Raw genomic sequence first — 23,320 nt, 5'->3', positions numbered from 1 at the left:
GCCTAGAAGTGATCAAATCAGTAATTAAGTCAAAAAAAAAAAAAGAAAAAAGAAAAGAAAAGAAAATAAAAAGGAAAAAATAAAAAACTATCTACTGTACGCTAAATGATGTAGGGTCCTAGTGCAAGAAAAATTGCTATGAGGTATCAGGTATAGTTTTGAGTTTCCCTATGTATTTCAAAACCGGATCCCAGGTGGAGTAGAATTTGTCCCTTGACCCCCCAAGCGAGTATTTAATTTTCTCTAATTGTGTGTAGTGCATCAGGTCACACATCCACAAAAACGCTTTGGGAGGGTTTTTTGATTACCAGTGTAATAATATTCTTCTGCGTGCAAGTAGAGTCACAAAGGCCAATATGTTTTAATAACTTTTCCTTACTATAGGATGTCTTCGATCTGTGATACCAAATATGGCTACTGCTGCATTTGGTTGGAAATCAGTATCAAGCGCCTCAGATATTGTTTTAAAGATCATAGACCAGTAAGTGATCAGAGCAGGGTCATTGGCAGGGGTGTGATGACATCTGTTACAACTAGCATCGGAATCAGCATATATTTTAGCTAATCACGCTTTGGAAAAGTGAGTCCAGTGTAAAACTTTAAATTGTATTATACTTAATTTTGCTCAAGAAGTACTGTCATTAACTCTTTGTAAAGCACAGTTCCACATGTCATCTTCCATGTCTTCCCCCAATTCATCTTCCCAGTCCACCTTTATCTTCGCGATGGTTATGGTTTTAAGAGAAGCTATACAATCATGTATTCTAGAAATGAGCCTTTTTTAATTAAATTGAGATTCTAGCAGATCATCTAAGCCTGACACTGAAGAGAAATTTGGAAAATTGGGGTCATGGCTCATAAGGAAGTGGCGTACTTCAAAATATTGAACAGGCTGGATCGAGGAAGGCCACATTTTTGTGATAAGTCATTAAAGCTGGCAAATACACAATTTATGTAAATATCTGTACATTTAAAAATGCCTTTGCCAAAAAGAGAATGTAGCATCTAATTTAGCTGGAGGGAAGAGGTGGTTATTGCATATAGGGCTTAAGCTAAGAATTTGTTTGAAACCAAAGTACCGTCTCATTTGAAACCAGATCTTCAAAGTATTGATGACAATTGGGTTGTTTGTGAACTGGGTAATAGAAACAGGAAGACTGGAAGTGACCAGAGCCATGAGAGATGTTGAGATGCATGATGTAGCTTCATAGTGGCACCAGTCTGTGTCTGGAATATGAAGCCAAAACATTATTTTTTTAACATTTGCAGCCCAGTAGTAGAAGAGAAGATTAGGAAGAGCTAGGCCTCCTTGTAATTTAGGCCTCTGAAGAAGCTCTATACGTACCCTAGGGGACTTGCCATTCCAAATATATATATATAATATATAATATAAGAGATAAAAGTGCTATCAATACCTTTATTATAAAATCACATCGGTTTGCCCTGAAATAGATTCTCAAATAAAACAAGGACAACACCTCTTTCCACCTCTTTTTCCAGACCTACAAACACCCATAAAGTCAAATTTGGGAAGGGCTATCTCCATTGCTTTGTTCTAACCAAGTTTATCTATTTCAGCTGCCATGCACAGCTGAAATAGATATTCTCATTTCATAAAATTTAGATCAATTCACACCCATGCGTTCTACACTGTCTAGCACTCTGTCCCTGGTGGTCAAGCCTCATGCATAAATACAATTTACCTCACCTCCCCCCTTTGTATGATGGTATATTCCAATGTGGGCGCATCTCTGCAAGGGAAAGACCTCTCCTGCCTCCTGTATAAAAACACCTTTGCCATGTGAGAGAAGCTCAAAGACAAGGCAAATAGGCCTAGGCAAAGGTTTTGCAATTCAGCCTACCTCAACACCTACCTCAAGCAAACCATGGCTGCACCTCAAAAGGGGGATCTTTCAGCGTCCGAGAGGGCGATATTAGAACTTATCTCTGCTGGTGAGTACTATCTATCTTGTATACAATTTTTGAGCTTTTGGATAACAATGTTTTCAGCTGTTACTGCATTAGTTATTGTTTTTTAACGTGATAATAACGAAACACTATAAAAAACCCAACACGTCTGTTGGGTATCATTAGTTCTATTATAAAAATTATATATATATAATACCTGCATTGAAAAGTTGCTTCAATATATATATATATATATATATATATATATATATATGGACCCTCGGGCAAAGCCTCTGGCCCCAATAAGTCATTGCCATAGCTTGATGGCAATGACTTGAAAAGTATAATTCTAGTTGTCCTTAAAGTCATTATGTAAACCCATGAATGGTGGTATTTTTATCTTCTGATATTTTCTCAGTGTGGAATTTCATAACTATCTCACGGGGTCAGAGCCATCAAATGAGTAATCTTATTTGCCCTTAAAGCCTTCTTTCATACTATGAATATTAATACATTACATTCCAAACCCGAAGCACTTCTGCCCCCTCCCTTTATATACATATATATATATATATATATATATATATATATATAATTAGCTATTCGTCTTGCACCTTAAATCTCAATCCTTTCTTCAGGTGACGTCTCGGAGGCTGAAAAGCTACTAGCCAACCAAGATATGCGAGTCAACTGCTTGGATGAGGTATCCTATTTTATGTGTATTTATTGTAGTATTTATTTATTCATTCTGCATTCATATACAAATTAATTTCCTTACTGGAAAAACATGATACTCTCCTCTCCCCTGATTAGCGGAGGAACAACAGCAGGAGTATAATTAGGAAGATTTACTCTGTTAAACTAATTTCGTTTAATAATTGTCTGAGATTGACAACACTGCTTAGAAAAAGGGACCCGCTAAAAAAACTCTAGACCTCACGTATCGACATCATGAGTGATGTGTGCTGTAACCATTGTGGGAGACAACATATGCTTCTTATTGTTGTGGAGAGACATATGGAGGAGACTGGAGGGCCGGGAGCAGTATTAGATAATGGTGCCACGCCACTCAATGTAACTCACAGCCCCTTTGGAGGCCTTTGTCTCTCAAGGGCTTCCTGTCCTTCAAGAACTGATGTGCCAAACAGGACCAACAGCCATCGCTGCCTTACATCGCCTCAGCTTCAATACAATGACACAACTTTAGCTGATATTACACAAGTTTAAATTTGATTTAAGGTCAAATATCCAGTCGATTATATTTGATTTGTTTTACTACTACTTACAAAGCCGTTGAGGCCTAGAGGCCTGTCATACCGGATACCGCCCTTCACAGAAGGAGAAGTGAGATGTAATTGACTAGTGTAGATGGTACACTACAGAACGTTCGTCAGCTCAGACAATTCTCTCATTAGCCTGAAAACAAAAGGCACAGCAGTGGTTATAGATTCTGATAATTCATTTTACGGCGGAACCAATACAACAAAGTCCTGTTTCTCTCTTCATTCATCCAGTTTGGCATGACCCCGTTAATGCATGCTGCGTACAAGGGGAAGGCCCATATGTGTCAGTTGCTGCTTCGACACGGGGCCGACGTCAACTGCAACCAGCATGAATACGGCTACACCGCCCTCATGTTCGCCGGTCTGTCTGGTAGGTCTTGGCACCTCTTTTTTCAGGATGTGTGCAACCCCTCTGTTAATCCATATCTTATTCCGATATACTTCCCAGATCTTGTACACTTCTGTAAAACATGAATGTGTTTAAATAAAATGATGTTCATGAAAAGGAAATAAACAAACTACTGATGACGGATCACTGATCGACTCCTACATTGTGCGTGGTTCCCAGGAAAAAGTGACATCACCACTATGATGCTGGACGCGGGCGCGGAGGTTGACGTGGTTAACTCTGTGGGCCGGACAGCTGCTCAGATGGCCGCCTTCGTCGGTGAGCCACAGGCGTGGTTGGACCCCAATGTATGGGGCTCCCCCTGTTTTAACTCTGTTGCATCCAGGCTGTATTCGAGCAGGAATCATTTCAATGCAATTTGATGCGTTGTTATACAGCCTGAGTATGAAGTGTTGGCCATTTCCAACCATCATTAATAAAGTCATCTACATTTGTTGTGAATAATAGCAAATCAAATTATACAAATCCTTGTGAGGTTGATGTAAACCCCCTGAGTTAATCCATTGCCATTCTCTTTGCAGGCCAGCACGACTGTGTGAGTGTGATCAATAACTTCTTTCCCCGGGCGAGGCTGGACTATTTCACCACAGCGCAGGGCCAGGACAAGGAACCCAAGCTGCCCCCCAAGCTGGCGGGACCCCTCCACAAGATCGTCATGACAACCAACCTCAACCCTGTGAAGGTGATTGGCTCTTCCTCCCCTCGTCCTCCAGGGCTGCAGCACACAGCGCACTATTCACCGCAGTAGCATAGGAAACGGGTAGAAGCCCACAACATGGAAAGACATAGTAAGAACAGGGAAGTAAGTGAGCATGTGAGTGTGTGTGTCTGTGTGTATGTGGGTGTCTGTTTCTGTGTGTGTGTGTGTGTGTGTTTCTGTGTGGTTGTGTATGTGCGTGTGTGTGTACATGTGTATGTGTATAGGGATGTTTGTGTGGGTATATATGTGTGTGTGTATGTGTGTATCTGTGTGTGTGTGGGTGTGTGGGGGTGTGTGTGTGTGTGTGTGTGTGTGTGTGTGTGTGTGTGTGTGTGTGGTGTGTGTGTGTGTGTGTGTGTGTGTGTTTGTATTTGTTTATGTGTGTGTGTGTGTAGTAGTAGTAGTGTAGTACTAGCCGCCATGACACCTCAACTGGTTGCTCGCGTGAATAACATAAGCCTGGATACTAAAGAGACTTTTCTAACCTCGACGCCAATGCTGGATTCTGGCAGATTCCGCTATCCGAAGAATCCTCTCTCCTCACCACCTTCATAACGCCCATTTGGGCGGTACTGTTACAACAGCGCGGTACTGCTACTCCGTAGCACTTCCAGAAACGCATGTCTCGTATCCTGGAGGGCCTGGAAGGTGTTGTATTTCGGATGACGATGTGCTCTTAGGGGGCACGCAGGGTGAGCTGATGAGAAGGCTCAGGAAGACATTGACAAGTCTGCAGGAGGCAGGGGTGACACTCAATGTAAAGTGACTCTCAAAGAGCAGATTTAAGTTCCTGGGACAACTTATCGACGCCAATGGAGTCAGGCAGACCCTGAACAAGGTTGGCGCTGTGAAAAGCCATGGCAGAGCCAAGTAAGTAGTGAGGTGGAGGCGCTTCTTGGGAATGACCAATCTCTGGGAAAATTCCTGCCTCACCTGGCTGAGAAAACACCCCCCCCCTCAGAGATCTATTGAGGAAGTCAAACATGGGGGCCTGGGGTCCAACAGCAGCAAGCCTTTGAACAGATTAAGGCTGAGCTTACAACACCGCCGGGTCTTGCCTTGTATGACCCAAATGCAGACACACTCGTCTCAGCAGATTCATCTTCATACGGCATGGGTGCTGTTCTCCTCCAGCGACGAAATGAAAAAGACTGGAAGCCGGTGGCATATGCTTCGAGAGCCCTGAGCAACGCCGAACAGCGGTATGCTCAAATCAAAAAATAAGCTTTGGCCACAACAAGGGCCTGTGAGAGATTTGCAGAGTTCCTTATAGGAAAGGACTTCCACGTAGAGACAGATCACAAGCCTTTGGTTCCCCTGCTAGGCGCAAAGAGTCTGGATGAACTGCCACCTCGCATACAGCGGCTACGTATGCGGCTGATGAGGTTCTCTTACACCATCTCACATGTGCCAGGCAACGACATCGCCACTGCTGACGTGCTCTCCAGAGCACCAATCGAGAACACAGCGGGGGGCTTACAGGAAGAAGAGGTGAGCCTGTACTTGGACACTGTGTCGGCAAACCTGCCAGCTACAGACAAAAGTAGAAATAGAAACACATGAAGAGATACTGCAAGGAGGGCCAGCCCGATAAATTCTCCATACAAAGAGCATTCTGTCCCTACCTGCCATTCTCAGGTGAGCTAACAGTTAATGAGGGTTTGCTACTTTACGGCTGTAGAATAGTAATTCCAGTGTCACTTAGAGCAGAAATGTTGAACAAACTGCATGAAGGCCACCTGGGACTCACTAAATGCAGATAGAGGGCCAAGCAATCTGTGTGGTGGCCAGGCCTTAGCAAAGACCTGACACAACTGATAGAGAACTGTGATGTATGCAGTCGGGAGAGAACCAATTTTAGAGAAAGACTGCAACCCACTGAGTTCCCAGCAATAGATCTGCCAACTTTGGGGGCAGATCTATTTCAGACAGAAAATAATAAGCACTATCTGGTCATTGTTGACTACTTTTCCAGATTCTTTGAAGTAGCCAAACTCGCTTATACAACATCTGAGGCGGTTGTGGAGCACTTCAAATCCATACTTGCACGTCATGGCATACCAGATGTGGTGCGCTCAGACAATGGGCCACAACTTGCATCCAAGTACTTCAGAAAGTTTGCACGAGAGTGGGGTTTCAGCCATGTCACATCCAGCCCCCACTACCCACAAAGCAACGGTGAAGCAGAGCGGGCCGTTAGGACAATCAAGGGTATCCTGAAGAAATCCAGCGAGCCTGACCACGGCCTCATGGCCTACCGCGCCGCTCCTCTGGTGAACGGACAGAGTCCAGCAGAGCTCCTCATGGGCAGGAACATTAGAACACCTGTCCCTGTCATCCCATCTCAGCTTTACCCGGGCTGGACAGACATGAACAGTCTAGAACTGAACAGGCATACAGACAAAAGCAGAAACTGAACTACGACCGTCGTCACAGAGCTCGAAACATGCCACTCCTCCGACAAGGTGACCATGTGTGGGTCACATGTGTGGAGACGCCTAGGGGCACTCTGCGAAGAAACAGGTACCATCTCTCGCCCACCCCTATTGCACCAGCAACACGCACCGACTTACCTGAGGATGGTGCATCCCCTGCGGTGAACACACTTGTCACACCTGCAAATCCCTGTGACTCGGGGCAGCAGACACCTGTAAAAGTAGGACATGTCCCTTTCCAGAGTGAGAGTACCTCCAGTGTACCCAAAAGACTATGACTGTTCGTAAGAAAAAAATAAAATAAAAAGAGAAAGTGATGTGCAAATGTTGTTAAAGTAAATTATGTTGTTGCTTGTTAGAGTATCTATTTGTTGAAAGTAAAAAAACGCAACTGTTTACGTTTACGTCATAGTTCCAGTAAGACCATTACATAAAGGTTAAAAGGTTATGAGATTAACATAAAGCCATCTTAGTTTAAAAACCTGTTGCTTGAAAAGATGAAGTGTTATCTAGGTGAACAAGCCATCTTTTGATGTCAGAAGGATGCATGTTTTCAAAACGGCTTCTAACGGCTTAACACTCACAACCGGTGGTATAATATATGTCACCTTAAAAGAGCACCTATTTTGCTTCTTCGACTTCTATGACCTATAAACGTTGTTATAATGATTTATAGTCATGTTCCACCATACTCAAGCGTCAAATAATGACGCACATGCATTTAGACGTATTCCATGCTGACCGTCCGGGGTGGCTGTGCAGAGCGCTAAACACTATAGGGACGCCGGTCTCGATTCACTTGTTCAAATTTCCGGGATTTATCTACGTAGAACACTCCGGATTTTCCATGTATGGTAATGCTGCAACATGCTTTTTCGGAAGGTAACCAATCACAACGGAGTGGGGTTGGCAGGAGGGGGGGCAAGCCGAGTGTGTTGACAGAATGCTGAAAGCGCCCAGATGAGTTTCCCGAAAATCTACATCGTTTTTTGTGCTGTGATTCGTGTCAGGTTCCTCTATATGAGTCACTAATAATAAAATTAAGAACAGAAAAGTAGTATAATAGGAGCTCTAATGGATAAAGTATTGTTTCTGGCCACCAGATGGTGCTGCTGGTCCAGGAGAGCCCCCTACTGTTGGCGGCGGAGGCTCTGGAGCAGTGCTACGGCGTGATGGACCTGCTGTGTGAGCAGTGCCTGCGGCAGCAGGACATGAACGAGGTGCTGGCAATGAAGATGCACTACATCAGCTGCGTGCTGCAGCGCTGCCTGACGCACCTCCGCGGTCGCGACGACCACCTGGACGCGCTGGTCATGAGGTGGGCTCTCCTCCTCCTGGGACTTCCTCTGGACTCTGAATAAAATGTGTCTTTTTGTTGAACAAATCACAGGAACAAAATGGCCCAGTGATTAGAGTAAAGGATTTTTACATTTTAGGAATGAATCACGAAAGCAGGAATAAATGGAAATAATGAACAACCAGAAGAACAAAAAAGAAATATTAATAATAATAAAAATAAAATAAAGGACCGCTCCTAGACACACACAAAACACACACACCCAAGCTTGGCTCTTCTAACGTAGACATTTTTTGTGTGCGTGCGTGTGCGCGTGCACGTGTGGTATTTACCATCACACCTGCTGCTGCTCAGTCTGCTGGAGGGCAGAGACAGCGACGGCTTCCTGCAGAACCAGGAGAAGTTTATCCGCGAATGCATCACGAAGTTCCCCCACTGTGAGGCCGCTCTCCTCCAGCAGCTGGTGAAGAGCATCGCTCCGGTAGAGATCGTGAGTTAACCCCGTCCTCCAACACCATGCAGTTGTATTTTAGAACAGACAGACTCATTAGCCTGAAGTGGGTTTCAAGATGTGTGGCATAGGGATTCCTTCTTAGACATGCTTATGATCTTATCATCACCCTTTTATGGGTATGTAAATCTGCCCATCTTACCCAGATCAGGAAGAGTTTTTTAATTCCAAATTCATCAGTGTTCTCCCCTTCTGGACGCACACTGATAATATTAATTGGTGTGAATGGTTTTGTTTTTGATCTGTAACAAATTACAACAGAAGAATAATACATAAAACATTTGCATTGATTATAATTTTTGTGCTCAACTTTAAACTGGATCCAGTTCAGATGGGTGTAGGTGGTCTCCATCACTAGCCAGACCTTGATCTCTCTCTAAACCATGTCTACGGTTCTGTTTCCAGGGAGATGACCCAACAGCCTTCTCTGTGCTGACCCAAGCTCTGATGGGGCAGATGGCCCTGGTGGACGCAGACTTCTGCTTCACCTGTGGAGAGAGGGGAGCAAAGAAGAGATGTTCCTATTGCAAATCAGTAAGCCCACGTTTGAACTCCTTGGACACCTTTTACCTCATATTGGCATGATTTATTTTGTAAGAGATCAGGATACAACTAGGTCATGCAGCACTCTTACTCACTTTGTAACATTGTGTGCTTTGATTGTTATCCCGCTCACTTGTAAAGCTACTTTGGAGCAAAGCGTCTGCTAAAGGCTTCAATGAAACATCGACACTTGATTCCAGTAGTGCAGATTCTCCCTGTCTCAGAGGAGTGTTTAAGGTCTGCGGTGTGTCTCCCAGGTGACCTACTGCAGCGTGGCGTGCCAGAGGCTCCACTGGTTCTCCCATAAGAAGATGTGCTCGGCCTTACAGGCGCCGGTGGCCAACCACGACACTCCCAGGATCAGAGAACTCAAAGGTTCAGGTTTCAGATGGGTCCTTTCTGTTCTGTTTAGATATATCTGCATATATGATACAAACGTTAATTCTAAACAGCGTTTTACACAGTAGCCTATAATAGGAAATGCTTAAAGGTGTATCAACTAATTCATCACTGCCTGCAGCTTTTTATGGGGAAAGAAGCAACGGGGATGGACTGTTCTGCCGGGGATGGTAGGGTCACCTGACAGGCTGCTCTCCGCTCAAAGATCAATGGAACTCACCGCTCCATACGCTTTTGCATTTGACTGGGAATGGGAAACGTCATAATAATCTATCCATGGTGCTCAGCTGCCCGTGTTCAGTGGTCAACTCGCCACTTTCACCCATAAATCAGACATCAGTCTTCTTAAGTCGATTGTTTTCTGATGCTAGTGTGAAATGGATTGTGATTGAACTAGTTTGATGTGAACGAAGCCTGGAGCCGATGTAAACAGCCATTGGACGTCATGCGCCTCTATAGCAGTGTGTGCATCTTCCACAGCCGCATGTGAACCTTCCAGCTGTGCACTAGCGGTTGTTGTTGTTACCATTTTGTCATGGAAACAACGAAGGCTCAACGCTGCGCCTCTTTAACTCATCTCTGTGCTCCTGCAGACGACGAGAGCGACCTGGTCCGAGAGACTGCTAACTTCCTGCAGGCGTTGTGCATGCGGGCAGAGGAGAAGGTGGCCGCCGCGGGGGGCTGCACCGCGGAGCTCCTGGGCTGCCCCTCGACTTCGGCCCAGGGACCCGCGTGTGAGAGGGAGGACCAGCAGCCGTAGACCACCCCCACCACCCGGGCAGCGGGCTGGCTGTGGTCTCATCCCATCGGTCGCCGGATGCAGGATAGCCAGGAGGGTTGAAAGAACAACTGCAGGGTGGAAAGAACAACTGATTTCGTTGGTTTCTCTGATCATGGTTTCTCTCCTTTCTTTGTGATTTCGGTGCAGCAGTCCCGAACGTCGTTGGTTCAGATTGTCGCTCTACGGATCATTTGTTGTGGGAAATGACATGAAATGTAACATATAATCATACATATTCAAATGAAAGAATTGTTTGTAGTTTTAAGTGCTTTTGTATTAAAGCAGATAATAATTGGACCTCTGTTTTTCCTATTTAACCGTCAGGGCTCCTTTGCTTCAGCTGTTGATAAAGTTGTATTATTAAATGTCTATAATTAGATTAATTGATTTAAGCATTCTTGGAATAAGGAAGCAGCAACATGTACAAGCATTGCACTCTGGGCTTGGACTGTGTGTGTATTGTAGACATAGATGTAGATACGGTAAAGTATATAGTAGAATATAGAAAGGGGAGAGGGGGAGAAGAGAGAGAGAGGACTCGGTGCGAGGTGCGATGTGATGTATACTGAAAAGAAGTGTAACAACATCTTTATGTTTTTTGTCAATCACCTATCGAAAATGTGGCAGCTGATTGCTGACAGTAAATGAAGATGCCAAAACAATATTCCTGGTCTTGCAGATTGAACAGCTTCATTATTATTGGCCAGGACTCTTCAGACGAATGGTATCTGATGTTTTTGCTTTGAATGGATACACTGCAGACCCCCACCGAACCCTTACTAAAACAGAAATACTTGATGCCTCTCATGGGAAAGCGGGACAAGTCCTTTTGTTTTACCCGATAGCGGATGGCTTCACATATTGTGTAATATAATCGTTGTTTTTTTTTGGCATTGTTGGCGCATATGTTTGGATACCTAAAAAAGCATAAAAGAAGGTTAAATGCAAAAAGGAAACATATTTAGTTATAATTTAAAGATTGTTTAGATTGAGAAATTTCGTTCTAGGTGGTTACTTTTAGGTTTGAAGAGAGAATTGGTTGTGCTTAGATATTATGTAAAAGGTAGAAGGTCATTTGATTCTTCTGGTCAGAGTAAGGATGTACAGTTCGACTCCATAAGAAGGACTGGCAGGGCAGCTATAGTAGCAGTAGGCTATAACAGAAACCCACCCAGATCGCCACACACACACACGCACACACGCACACACACACACACACACACACACACTGACTCCGGAGCGCACAGCCCACCCTCTCAGGGAGCTATGGATGCATCGTTCTGAACATCATCTTTGAGCGCAATTTCTCACGCACACTTGCTGACATCCCGCGGCGGTGCAGGGGTCCACATGAGAGCCTTTCTGAGGGGGCGCATTGTCCCGCATGCACGTTCCGTGCCGTCCCACGGGAGACACCGTCCCGTCCCAAGGATACCGCTGGGAGGCATAAGCAAGGACGCTGTCACGTTACATGTCAATAGAGCCATAACTCACCGCCACATCCTGTGGTGGAGTGTATCAACCCCCCACCACCACGCACCTCCGCCACCCAACACTCACTATAGACCTGGACAAAAGGCTGAGGTTCAAGTTCCCAATTCTGGAGATGTAGAAATGAGCAAATAGCACGTCGGATCCAGTGGCTTTGATGGTATCATATGAGGTGTAAGGGCAGCTTGTAAAAGACGGATCTGATCTACTGTAGGTGAGACCCCACCTCATATTATATGACCCTAGAGCCTCCCCGGGACAGGACACAAGGTCCTTTAGAGAAGACGGTTTGTTCTGGAAGAATAACAAAGAAAGTGAAGGAAGAAGCCGCCTTGTCTTTAATAGTAGTAATGGCGTGTGCCAGACGGTCTAGGGTTGGGGTTCATTCCTCTGGTATCAAAGAGGAGGCAGGTGGATCACGCTCTTTGTCAGAGCACCGCATGGGAACGGCCTGTAAGCGGACACCTGCTCTGGGGGCATAGTTTCGGTAGGATGAAGTGGTTAGTGGTCTTTGTTTCGCCAGTGTAAGGCTGTGGTTAAGGATGGTGATCTCATGAATGGAGCCAAGACTGTAACGTGGTTGTTGAGGAACTACGATGTTGATTTAATTACCATCGGGTGGAGATCCATTGTAAAGTCAACTGTTGTTGCATACAATAGGCTTACAATTAAATAGGAAACCCAACAAATAATATATCGATAGGCTGACACTGATGACCCTTTAATGTATTTTTGCATTGTTTGACTTGTATAATTGCGCCCCAAAAGATGTCCATCTGGGACATAAACGTTGCAGTAGGACGTTTGTTCCAAATAAAAAGCATTTATTTGGTCATTACTTAAATCTAACATTAGAACTACACGATTTTGCTCTGTGTAGAAAAACAGTGTAGAAAAAGGCAATTTCTCTGTCTGAAATGTGACATACTGTACAGATTCAGATCTCTACACTATAGTCCACTTCTCTCCCCCTCAACATTGGGTCCTATATGTTGAGTGATTGTGTTGCAGGCCAGGATTTCCAGCCCTGGGACAAGAGGTTCAGTGGAGAGGAAGGGACTGGGAAGAGATTGGAATGGACCGGGGAGAGATGAGAGGGGACTTGGAAGAGATGGAAAGGGACTGGGAAGAGCTAGGAAGGGACTGGGAAGAGCTGGGAAGAGTTGGGAAGGGACTGGGAGCTCGGAAGGGACTGGGAAGAGATGGAAGGGAATGGGAAGAGCTGGGAAGGGACTAGGAAGAGATGGTAAGTGACTGGGGAGAGATGGGAAGGGATTCGGAAGAGATGGGAAGGGACTGGGAAGAGATGGGCAGGGACTGGGAAGAGACGACGCATTCAAGTCGAAAAAAACCCGCCTTTTTCATTCATAAAACTAGGTGCTTTGTTGTGAACCCTAGAAGGCGGTATATAAGCAGCTGAGACACATATGTAGTAAGGACGACTCTGCACCACCTCAGTTGTGTATAAAGGCCCACCTGTTATCTCTTACACAAACACGCTCCAGGTAGACTGAACAAGGAGCAGCGATGCAACATCCCAGGTGCGAATGGCACCATCTGTTCTTTTTCATCGTACTTTTTGGGAAAGGGCAAAGTGTGAAGAACGATGCCACCGAGCTGCAGGACGGTGCGGCGCTGGATGTCGTCCCGGACGTCCCGAGCAACGAGTCGTTAAACCGCGCGCAGAACGGCGGGAGACAGATGGAGTCTCCGCACGAAGGTGAGTTCGTGAATAAATAAATTAATTCATATCGTTTAATTCATACGATTCACTATAGGATCGCTTTAAAACAATGACGTGTTCTGAAGGAAATGCATGGAGGTCCTCTAGATCAACAGAATATATATTCCGAAATTATTCAATACATTGAAATAAAGCTTTGTTGCCAAGGCTACCACAATGATATTACAGTGATGTCGATTATATTGAAGATGTCTTGTAAGTATTGTAGTGCAAAATAATGTATGCTACAAGAGGATACAATACAACAAGATATAGCCTGGGCCCTGGGCTATAATACTTAAACAATTATATTTGTTTACATATACAATAGTTTCACATCATCATAAAGTGTAGTAGGCTACAATACGATAACAATGTGGAAGATATCCATTCAATAACAATTTATGTTACTATTTTTGATAAATAATGCAAACAGAAACCTTGATCGGTCAATGCATTGGCAAAAGTAAAAGTTCGTCATTCGAAGACAGTGACGCATGTAGGAGATGTGGTGTGTAACGTTGAGTCATGTGCTTCAGGTCTGGAGCAGAACCAGGTGGGCTGTCGGGAGCTGCGCTCCACCAAGTACATCTCGGACGGCCAGTGCACCAGCCTCAACCCCGTGAAGGAGCTGGTCTGCGCGGGGGAATGCCTCCCTACCCACCTGTTGCCCAACTGGATCGGCAGCAGCCACAACGGCCGCTCCTCGAGCCGCAGAGAGGTCCAGGAGTGGCGCTGCGTCATCGACCGCACCCGGACCCAGCGGATCCGCCTGCAGTGCCAGGACGGCAGCTCCAGGACTTACCGGATCACGGTGGTGACGTCCTGCAAGTGCAAGCGCTACACCCGGCTGCAGAACCTGTCGGAGCGCCACCGGCCCCTGGAGCAGGCGGCCCACTCGGAGGCTCTGGACCCCGCGGCCCACAACGCCAAACGGAGGAGGGAGCAGGAAACCACGATAGGACCCCTGGAAAACCGGGCTCGGAGGCAGAGTGACTGAGGCTCCTACAGCCACCACTTCCCCCCCCCACCTGGACGCTCCCATTGTTACGCACACATCGACCGATGGAAAAGTACTGTACTGTGCTGTAATAAGTCTCTCGATGTTACTTCACTGAAAACGACTTCAGTGGACTTACAGGACAACCCTGACCGGTTCCTCAGTGCCTGGGTTGGACACTGCCCCCCTACGCAGAATGCGAGGGGTGGGATTTAGGAGCGAAATAGGCCTATATGATACATCTTATTCAATATGTAACCATTAACCAGAAATTTACCCAGTTTATGTTTGTAAAGTTTTCAAATGTTTGTCACATTAGTTACATGCGTAGTACACGTATAAAGTAAATAATTGTATTAAGAGGGAGAGGGGGATAATTATCATGCTACTTTCGTGAATCTTTTTTAATGTGATTCCTTCATCAATGTAATTTATTTTTTATATGTATATGGTAAATCTGAAGTTTTTTTATTTGTGATATTTCTATTAGCTGTCTCGACCTGATTGCTATAAAGTTGCTGAAACAATAAAGAATCAAATACACTTTGGGTCCATCTGTTTACTGTATAAGAATCTCTTCTCCACACACACACACACCCACACCCACACCCACACCCACACCCACACACACACACACACACACACACACACACACACACACACACACACACACACACACGAGAGCAGACTGTTCTTCTGGCAAACAGGAACTGGCTAACAACAGAGGCATTAGCCAGTGATGAAATGTTCTTTTCATGGGACACCCTACTCTGTTTATATTGAGACGGGATACCCTTGGCCTCAGGGCTAGTGGGCTTGTTCCAGCAGCGGCGGTAACATGTTAAGACAGCTTTTTGTATCATATATCCTTTCATTGGAGCACAGTGAAAGCCCTTAACTATGGCGTCCACTGAATGGAGTCACCTGCCCTTTTAATGGAAGCAGGATGTTTGACCGATCTCTGCCTGCGGAGAATGGTACTGTGGGATTAGGTATGCGGTGAGCCTTCTTTGTACATAATTTCCGGTAGTTGGAGAGCCAAACAAGCATAAATACTGTAAATGACAAGTGATTTCCAGTTGGGAATAAAGGGAGCTATTTAAAATCCTTAATTTACTGTTGGAACAGGGTTGGTCTCGATTGTAGTTCCAAAGTCGACTATCTTTGAGATGACCTGCAGAATGGGACTGCTAAAAATAGGTTTTCTTTAGTGGAGCTTTAAGTCCTGTTCATCTTTCATCTTCTGTCGGCCCTGTTGTCAAACCACACTGAGCTTCACAGTGAATGGCAGACAGTGAAGGCTAGAAAGGTATCAACTTAAAGGAATAATTCACTCTAAAGTACATTTCTATCAATTATTGGTCAAATGTAAGGGGGGGCATTGACTAAGATGTTGCACAGTTTAATCAGATTCATCCAGCCAGACCCATCGTCCACTGACTTTTTATCATATATTTTGTGATATATTTGTGGCTCATTGATGGCTAATTTGTTGTGACTATTGCTAGAAAGCCCCACACCCACAAAAATATGTTTTATAACGTTATGTATAACTAGCTGTTTGAAGTTAAGCAATTATGTTGTTTATTTGCATCCCCATCCGCCTCATGAAGAATGGAGGTCCACCCTACTAAAATGCATGCATCCTAAGGTATCCATCTTGTTCAATGTTATTCTCACACTTCACATGTCAAAAAATATGTGAAGTTAGTTTTTGCCTCTAAGTAATATTTTCCTGCATTCATCTATAGTTGATTTTGAACACCTTTGTTTATTTTTAGCCTTGACTGAGCCTGCTGAAACTTTGAAAACCAATGCAGTAATCTAACTACAATAGAATGGCCACATTTAGATCTGAAAAGTCTAAGTTAAAGCCTTGTTCCAAAATAAACCAAATGTATAATATTTATGAAATATTTCCCCTTGAAACAAGTCAAATTGGACCCTTACACAATAAGAGGGTTAATGTGCGTCAAAAGAATATTGCTCTGAGGGAACAGTGATGTGTTTCCGTTGTGATTCTAATTGAACACAGAATGATCAGGGTGGAATAGGCTGCTTCTCTATCACTGTAAGGGATTAGGACAGCATCAAGGGCATCCAGAAGAGATCATTTAAAGGGTCAGTGGGTCAGTGAGCTGGAGGGTTACAGCAGGCTACGCTAACCAGCAGAGTACTTACCAGGTACAACCATTATGGCAACAATCCCTTAAATAAAAGGGGCAATTAATCACAATTTATTACACTGTCGGAAACAGATTCATGACAAAGAAAAGTTTTGAAAGACCCTTTGGTGTTAATCCACCTATTCAGGTTATTGTGCTATATATGAGATAGCAACTCCAATTGGGGGTAGCTCTGCCACATCAAAGCAACACATTTCCCACAGGAAATACAGAGAAGGAAGTCAGGAATGAGACAAAAGCTGAAATCTCAAAGAAAAAGAGTGTGTGGTTTTAGAAGGTACACATGAGTGTCTGGAAGTCCACAAATGATATGAATTCAAGGACCCATGCATGGACAATGCAGCCACTCTTTGGACAAAGGGAGAAAGGAACAGAGACAGTGTAATGAAGCAACGCTTGATAAAGGGTGTTTTTGGCCCATTTGGCTCTTTACATGATGATGAGGATAAGGATGACACTATAGAGGTGCGCATTATCTGGAGTCGGTTAACCGCTCTCTGTCATGAAACATTTAGACCTACTGGTGACTCGTGAAGTAATTGTTAAAGCACATTTTTCCCTGAAAGGACCTGGCAGGCCTTTAAGCTATGGTATTGTTGTTGCCAACAGTGAATGGATCAAAGCCAGGCAGATTTGGTCCTGCTCACACACATGATCTTATGATGCTTTGTATTTATTGAAGGGATGTGGATCCGTAGGTAAGATGGAAGTTGACCAAACATAGCCTTATGAAAAAGAATATGCCAATGGTTAACGGAAAACAGCCATGGTTATCAATGGCTTACCTCGGTTATCCAAAAATAACATTAATGCTATTTTATAATATAAGAAAGTGTTTGAGATAATAGCAAGCATGACGCTCCCCCTTAAATTCTAATCAAGCAGAAAAGCTAGAAATTCCTAATAATCCCACTCTAAGTTAATTTATAAATATTAATTGTTCTAAAAAGACGGAAGTCTTACATTCTCTCAGTGTTTGTTAGAAATTATGAATATTCCTTCAGGCCGTGTATAAAGTTAATAATTGTATTAAGAGGGAGAGGGGGATAATTATCAAGCTACGTTATTGAATCCTTTTTAATGTGATTCCTTCATTAATGTAATTTATTTTTTTATGTGTATAAGGTCTTTTTTCTTTCGTTGCTATTGCGAGGGCTAAGGAAGCTAACATTTCTGACAGACTAGGCTAATGCGCCACCCTCTAAGCTGACGTAGTGTTGTTGGGAAAACCGATTATATGTTTGCCGTTGCTTCGCAAAAAAAGTCCATTAAAAAGCTTTTAGTTTTAGCATAAAACTAAATGTAAACAATAATTTAAAAAGCTGATAATATAAATTGCCTACATTGATGGATAAACACACACACACACACACACACACACACACACACACACACACACACACACACACACACACACACACACACACACACACACACACACACACACACACACACACACACACAAACACAGACACACAAATTCATATAAAAACTTTCAGTCCCAAAGTCCTACTGCGGTAGTACCGTGAATCTTCAAAAAGGCCTTGCAATGACATTCGGATGGACTAGGATTCAAGGGCAACACATTTGAAAGGCTTAAAGCTTCTTTGGGCTCCTTTATTACTTTTCTAACGAGACATCCACCATCAGAGTAAATGGCCATTGAACAGCAGCTGGTTTCCAGTGCCCCATTTCAGGTGCTATCGAGGTAGAAACGTGTGCCTTAGGGCCTGGAAAAACAAATGGCATGAGGACACTTTTACAAAGTTTGGAGTCAAAAGGTTTAAGAATCCTTTGCCAAAGCCATTAAGAAATGAAAATGAGGGAATGAGCATGTTGCTCATATTATTTCTTCATTGTTATCATTCCATTCTCGGATATATGTGCTGTTAGAAGTAGGGGGTGCAGGGTGAGACGTTGCGAGAATTTGATGATTTAGGGCCAGAACCCCCAAAGTGATGAACCTGTCCTGAGGCCCTGTTTCATATAAAAGAGACCCCAGTTCTTTAGCTCACTCCCAAGTGTGCGGGACCCCTAGGGTCACCTGCTCATTGCAGGTGACCTACCACACCTGTACTGCTACAAACCCCATGTTGATCATTTCATAATATTGATTGAAATGCATTCAATCAACTTGAAAAAAATGTCATGAATATAAGGCAGATATAAGGCAAATTCCTTCAAGGCAATATGCTCAACTCACATACAATCAAATTCTCAAGTTAGGCCACTGCAGACCTTATCATCCTGATGAAACATATTCTTCATGAAAAATATTACTTTGCCATTCCAAAAACGTTCAGCTTTGGAATCTTTAACCGCAAATGAACCCACTTCCTCCTTTGTGGCTTATGTCTTTGATTGTGATTTTGGTGCATCTTGGAAATGCCAGCCAGACAGGTTGGGTGTGATTGATTACAGACTGAAAAGATAAAATTAAAAAATCTGAACGGAAACGGTCTAAAGAAAGCTGAAATATATGGCCCGAGCTGGCTACCACAGTAATACTGTCCTGGCTACGCCCCTGTGTTGGACTGTGGCCGTATGTCTCCCCATGCGAGAGCAGCACGGCTGGGGAGTCAAACTTCATTCACAGACATGGCCTCCACATTTCTTAGCATTTTTACACCAGGAGACCCAGCATCTGTGAAACACTTCCAACAACTGAGTTTAAACTATTGAATACAGAATTTTCTAATGAGAATGAAAATAATGTCAGCCATCTTCTTTTGATTTCGCAGACAGAAACGTCCTGCCACGTGGATGCAGGCCAATAGAAAATAATTGGCCAGAAAAGCCTAGGCATGTCACAGATTTATGAACCGTTCGTGTAAAACTGATGAGGACTTCAAAATGTGTAAATAAAGACAAATTTGTCCTTTTACAGTCGTCCTTTGGGATGTCCTTCTCAATGTGTCAAGTGAATAATTGCTTGCAAAGCAGAGCAGTTTGGCAAAACCAACACATATTTGGGGGATACTTGGTTTACCTCATCGCAACACACACAATCCCTGAACAACATCGGGTAGTGCCTTAGACACATTAGGTATTACATGACACAACAGAGTGCTCCAGAACCATTTGATATCCTTTCCCCTTCTCCTTGATGACCTCATGCCTTTAGAGGGCCCTGCACTGCGGCCCCCCTCCTCTTTTCTAACAGTGGAAAAATACTCTTTAACTTACACAAGCCATTGGGAGTGTACTTACTGGTAAAATTATCGAACAAGAAAATATTTTTGTATTTGCAATTCTTTAACCCTTTTCTGTTATTCCCTATGTATTGTCTCTCACACACACACACACACACACACACACACACACACACACACACACACACACACACACACACCACACACACACACACACACACACACACACACACACACACAGCCTAGGTAAAGACAAATCGACAATTTTGCCGCAGCCACTAAACGTGCTATTAACCGGTGTCACAAAACGAATGCACCCAAAGGCGTGATCAATGCAAATATCACGTTTTAAGCTCGTGCATCTTTCCGCACATGAACGACTTCATGCCATCTAACTCGTGCATTTTGCAGAAAATGTGCAACAGCGCACCCTGGGGTCACAGTGTAACACCTGTACTGCCAACTACTATCCTCCAAACAATTACACCATAGCTTTTTATTCCCAGGCAAATTATTCAAAACAACACTTTTTGCTCACATTAAACTTAAATACACAATCAACCCGAAGTAGTCAAGAAGTCTTACCTCCACCAAGAAGGCCACTGATGTCGAAGTAATTATACCGTCACTCACTTACGTCAGCATCATTGATTATTTAACTTATTAACAAAATTGTATGTTGGCAAATGAAGTTGTAGAAAGTGCTGATGTCAGCATGTTATTTTCAATACACTATAATTCAGCCAAGAAGTGCCAGTGGTTTGCTTATTAGTATGACATCAGTGAGAAATCTATTGCATGACATTCAACAAGTTTTTTGCAAGTTCTCAAATTCCATCACATGCCTTTCACCATAGTGTCTTCAAACCCAGCTTGAACACAATTGAATTGTACGCAGACGAGAAACGGGGCAACATAATATCTTTGTTCACTCATCTATAAACATGGAATTAAAACAATTAGGCACACAAACACTTAAAAAAAATTGAAAACATAACTATAAAACCACCACACACCCACTACTGTACTCTAACGTGAACACACCCCAGTACAAAAGGTGCTCCTCCACCAACTCCACATTGGAAAGCAGCTCCTGGAGGTTGTTTTGTTGGAGGAATTTCATCAGGACAGACATGGTCAATGTTAACCTCACTCTTCCATCCCCCTGGGTGACCTTGACTGTTTTGCAGACAGCTTGTGTATATGCACAAGCCCTCTGCATGAGGACACAGACCACGCAGCAGTGGTTCAGGTAGGCCTATGTTCGGTTGAAGGCCAGCTTTCTTTTAAAAATAAAAAAAATAAAAAATAAAAGCCAACCAAAGTTTCCATTATGAGACATATTACATATGATTTTGGATTCAATTTAAAAGAAAATGCCCTGTTATTTCAGGGTCATCTCACTTCAGGGTTATAGTTCAAGACCCCATGGGATCACACAAGAAGTTTCAGAATATTCTGATGTGGAGTTTCAAAATAAAAGCCAACCAAAGTTTCCAATATGAGACATATTACATATGATGCAAGAACAATTTAAAAGAAAATGCCCTGTTATTTAAGGCTCATTTCACTTCAGGGTTATAGTTCACGACCCCATGGGGTCACGCAAAAGGTTTCAGAACATCAGAGTTTCAAAATAAAAGCCAACCAAAGTTTCCAATATGAGGCATATTACATATGATGCAAGAACATTGCTCACTTCTTAAATAATCGACAAACTAACATGTGAATTTAAACAACCAATGAGAAGGCAAACTTCGAAATAGGCTGCATACGTGGTTGTTGCAAACAAATTCCGTTTAAGTAATTGACACAAACCGATTAGGATGTATCACCTTAATAGTGCACTTCACTACCTGGGAACACCTCGGAATCACCCTCGTCAGAGCTGGTCAATGTCGCCCGGGAAAGGCAAGTCTGGGGCCCCCTATAGCTAGCGCTGCTGCCCCCGCGGCCGCCACCCGACCCCGGATAAGTGGTTGAAGGTGAGTGAGTGAGTGATAGAAGGTGAGTGAGTGCGTGAACGCCCACACAGGTGCGGGTGTTTCCCATCACTCATCACCCCTCTTTTATCAGCAGTCCGTGGGGAGGTGAGATGTTTGGCGAGACGTGTGCTCCACCTATTCTCTCAGGCCGGTTATCGCCTGTGTGCGCCAATGTCCGTGGTATTGAACTGTCTCATGGGGGCTTGGGTTTGCGTTAGTTTAGCGCTAGCCCGGCCGCTCAATGAGGACAATGAGAAGAATACCCCTTTCCCCTTCGAGGACCTGGCTTTTAATTTCAGCTGTGACTCTGAACTTGTTTCAACCATCATCCCCACCACCTCCGTGGTTCCGGTTTTAAAGTTCCTCAAAGGTAGGTCACAACATTGGGGAGACATGACCGGGTAGACGGGGACATTCGTCATCCTATAGCCTAATTAAACTCCACGTGCTTTTAAGTTGACCTATTTGCTTTGATTTAGTCTTTTTATTTCTTAACTTAAGATGACCAAACGAGTGTAGATATAAACAAAATTGTATCCCCTTTGTGGCCGATGACGCTTTGATGAGTTGCTAACTTGTGTTATTAAGCTCGATACATAATTTGTATAGTCATTTGGTCAAGTGCTGCTGAGAAACATCTGAAAAAACTTCAAATTGCACCGAACAGAGCAGCAGGATTAATTCTGCGTCTTTCCGGGCTAATGTGTGTGATGGTTATCATGGCTATCTGTGGAGGATAAATTAAAATGTTGTCTTCTGCTATTCATTCATAATGTTAGGCAATACACCGCACTTCCTTGTGAAAACCTTGTTTATACAGGTTTATGTCACGGTCATATCACACATCAAGTGAGCACTGGTCATCTGGTTGTGCCAAGTCCACGAATGAATTTAATTATGAGAACTGTTCTCTATAGGGCTACTTCTGCTTGGAATAAGATCGCCTTTGGCATCAGACTCACCAAAAGTAGACGTTATTTTAAATATTTGCTTAAATAAAACATTGAATCCCATTTACATCATCAGTAAGTGTGCTTGATTACTATCGGTCCTTATTTATTAGACGTGGTTTCATTTATTCACTGTTAATTTTATTTGAATGAGTTCTTTGTTTATTGTTTTTTGTTTTGTTCTTGTTTTATTGATATAGTGTGATTTTGTATTATTGTTGGTTTTAATTGTTGTCGCTTTCTGTTTGGACCCCAGGAAGACTAGCAACCACTTTGTGCAAGCTCGTACACTGAAACGCCCTCTACAAAAGCCTAACTAGATTCCAAGCTGTTTGATTGAGGCAGCTGTTTGTAAAAGATCCTGACCTTTTCATCAGGTCTCATTATACGGAGCATTTGGGACACATTCCCTTTGATAAACATTGCATCTGCCATGGGGGTTTAAACCTTTTCAAGCAGTTGTTCTGCCAATTTATGTTGCTTATCAGATTTTTCTTCCTATGGCTCTGCGGAGGCGGGTGACGACACAATTGATCCACGGCGTAGTGTAAGTGTAAAAGACAGATA

The 23,320-nt window shown here is 43.5% G+C and overlaps 2 protein-coding genes across 2 annotated transcripts; both read left to right on the top strand.

The window, feature by feature from the left end:
• Positions 1–1,886: 1,886 nt before the first annotated feature.
• Positions 1,887–10,558, top strand: LOC130376040 (ankyrin repeat and MYND domain-containing protein 2-like). The gene is made up of 10 exons (XM_056583238.1): positions 1,887–1,953; positions 2,547–2,611; positions 3,423–3,561; positions 3,760–3,858; positions 4,122–4,282; positions 7,839–8,053; positions 8,387–8,522; positions 8,949–9,077; positions 9,344–9,461; positions 10,079–10,558. The coding sequence occupies exons 1-10, from the start codon at positions 1,887–1,889 to the stop codon at positions 10,243–10,245; spliced, it is 1,296 nt and encodes a 431-aa protein (XP_056439213.1). The 3' UTR covers positions 10,246–10,558.
• A 2,726-nt stretch (positions 10,559–13,284) lies between these two features.
• Positions 13,285–14,812, top strand: sostdc1b (sclerostin domain containing 1b). The gene is made up of 2 exons (XM_056583500.1): positions 13,285–13,485; positions 14,031–14,812. The coding sequence occupies exons 1-2, from the start codon at positions 13,285–13,287 to the stop codon at positions 14,478–14,480; spliced, it is 651 nt and encodes a 216-aa protein (XP_056439475.1). The 3' UTR covers positions 14,481–14,812.
• The last annotated feature ends 8,508 nt before the right edge of the window (positions 14,813–23,320 follow it).

The sequence above is a fragment of the Gadus chalcogrammus genome, chromosome 22, assembly GCF_026213295.1.
Source record: "Gadus chalcogrammus isolate NIFS_2021 chromosome 22, NIFS_Gcha_1.0, whole genome shotgun sequence".
NCBI lineage: Eukaryota > Metazoa > Chordata > Actinopteri > Gadiformes > Gadidae > Gadus > Gadus chalcogrammus.
The sequence above is the reverse complement of the archived record's forward strand: the minus strand, read 5'-3'. Positions and strand labels throughout refer to the sequence as shown.

Excerpts from the sequence above, each read along its gene's own strand:
- LOC130376040 (XM_056583238.1), top strand. The coding sequence starts at position 1,887 with ATGGCTGCACCTCAAAAGGGGGATCTTTCAGCGTCCGAGAGGGCGATA. Across the intron at positions 3,562-3,759 it reads CATGTTCGCCGGTCTGTCTG|GAAAAAGTGACATCACCACT; the intron begins GTAGGTCTTGGC and ends CGTGGTTCCCAG. Across the intron at positions 8,054-8,386 it reads CTGGACGCGCTGGTCATGAG|TCTGCTGGAGGGCAGAGACA; the intron begins GTGGGCTCTCCT and ends GCTGCTGCTCAG.
- sostdc1b (XM_056583500.1), top strand. The coding sequence starts at position 13,285 with ATGCAACATCCCAGGTGCGAATGGCACCATCTGTTCTTTTTCATCGTA. Across the intron at positions 13,486-14,030 it reads CTCCGCACGAAGGTGAGTTC|AACCAGGTGGGCTGTCGGGA; the intron begins GTGAATAAATAA and ends GGTCTGGAGCAG.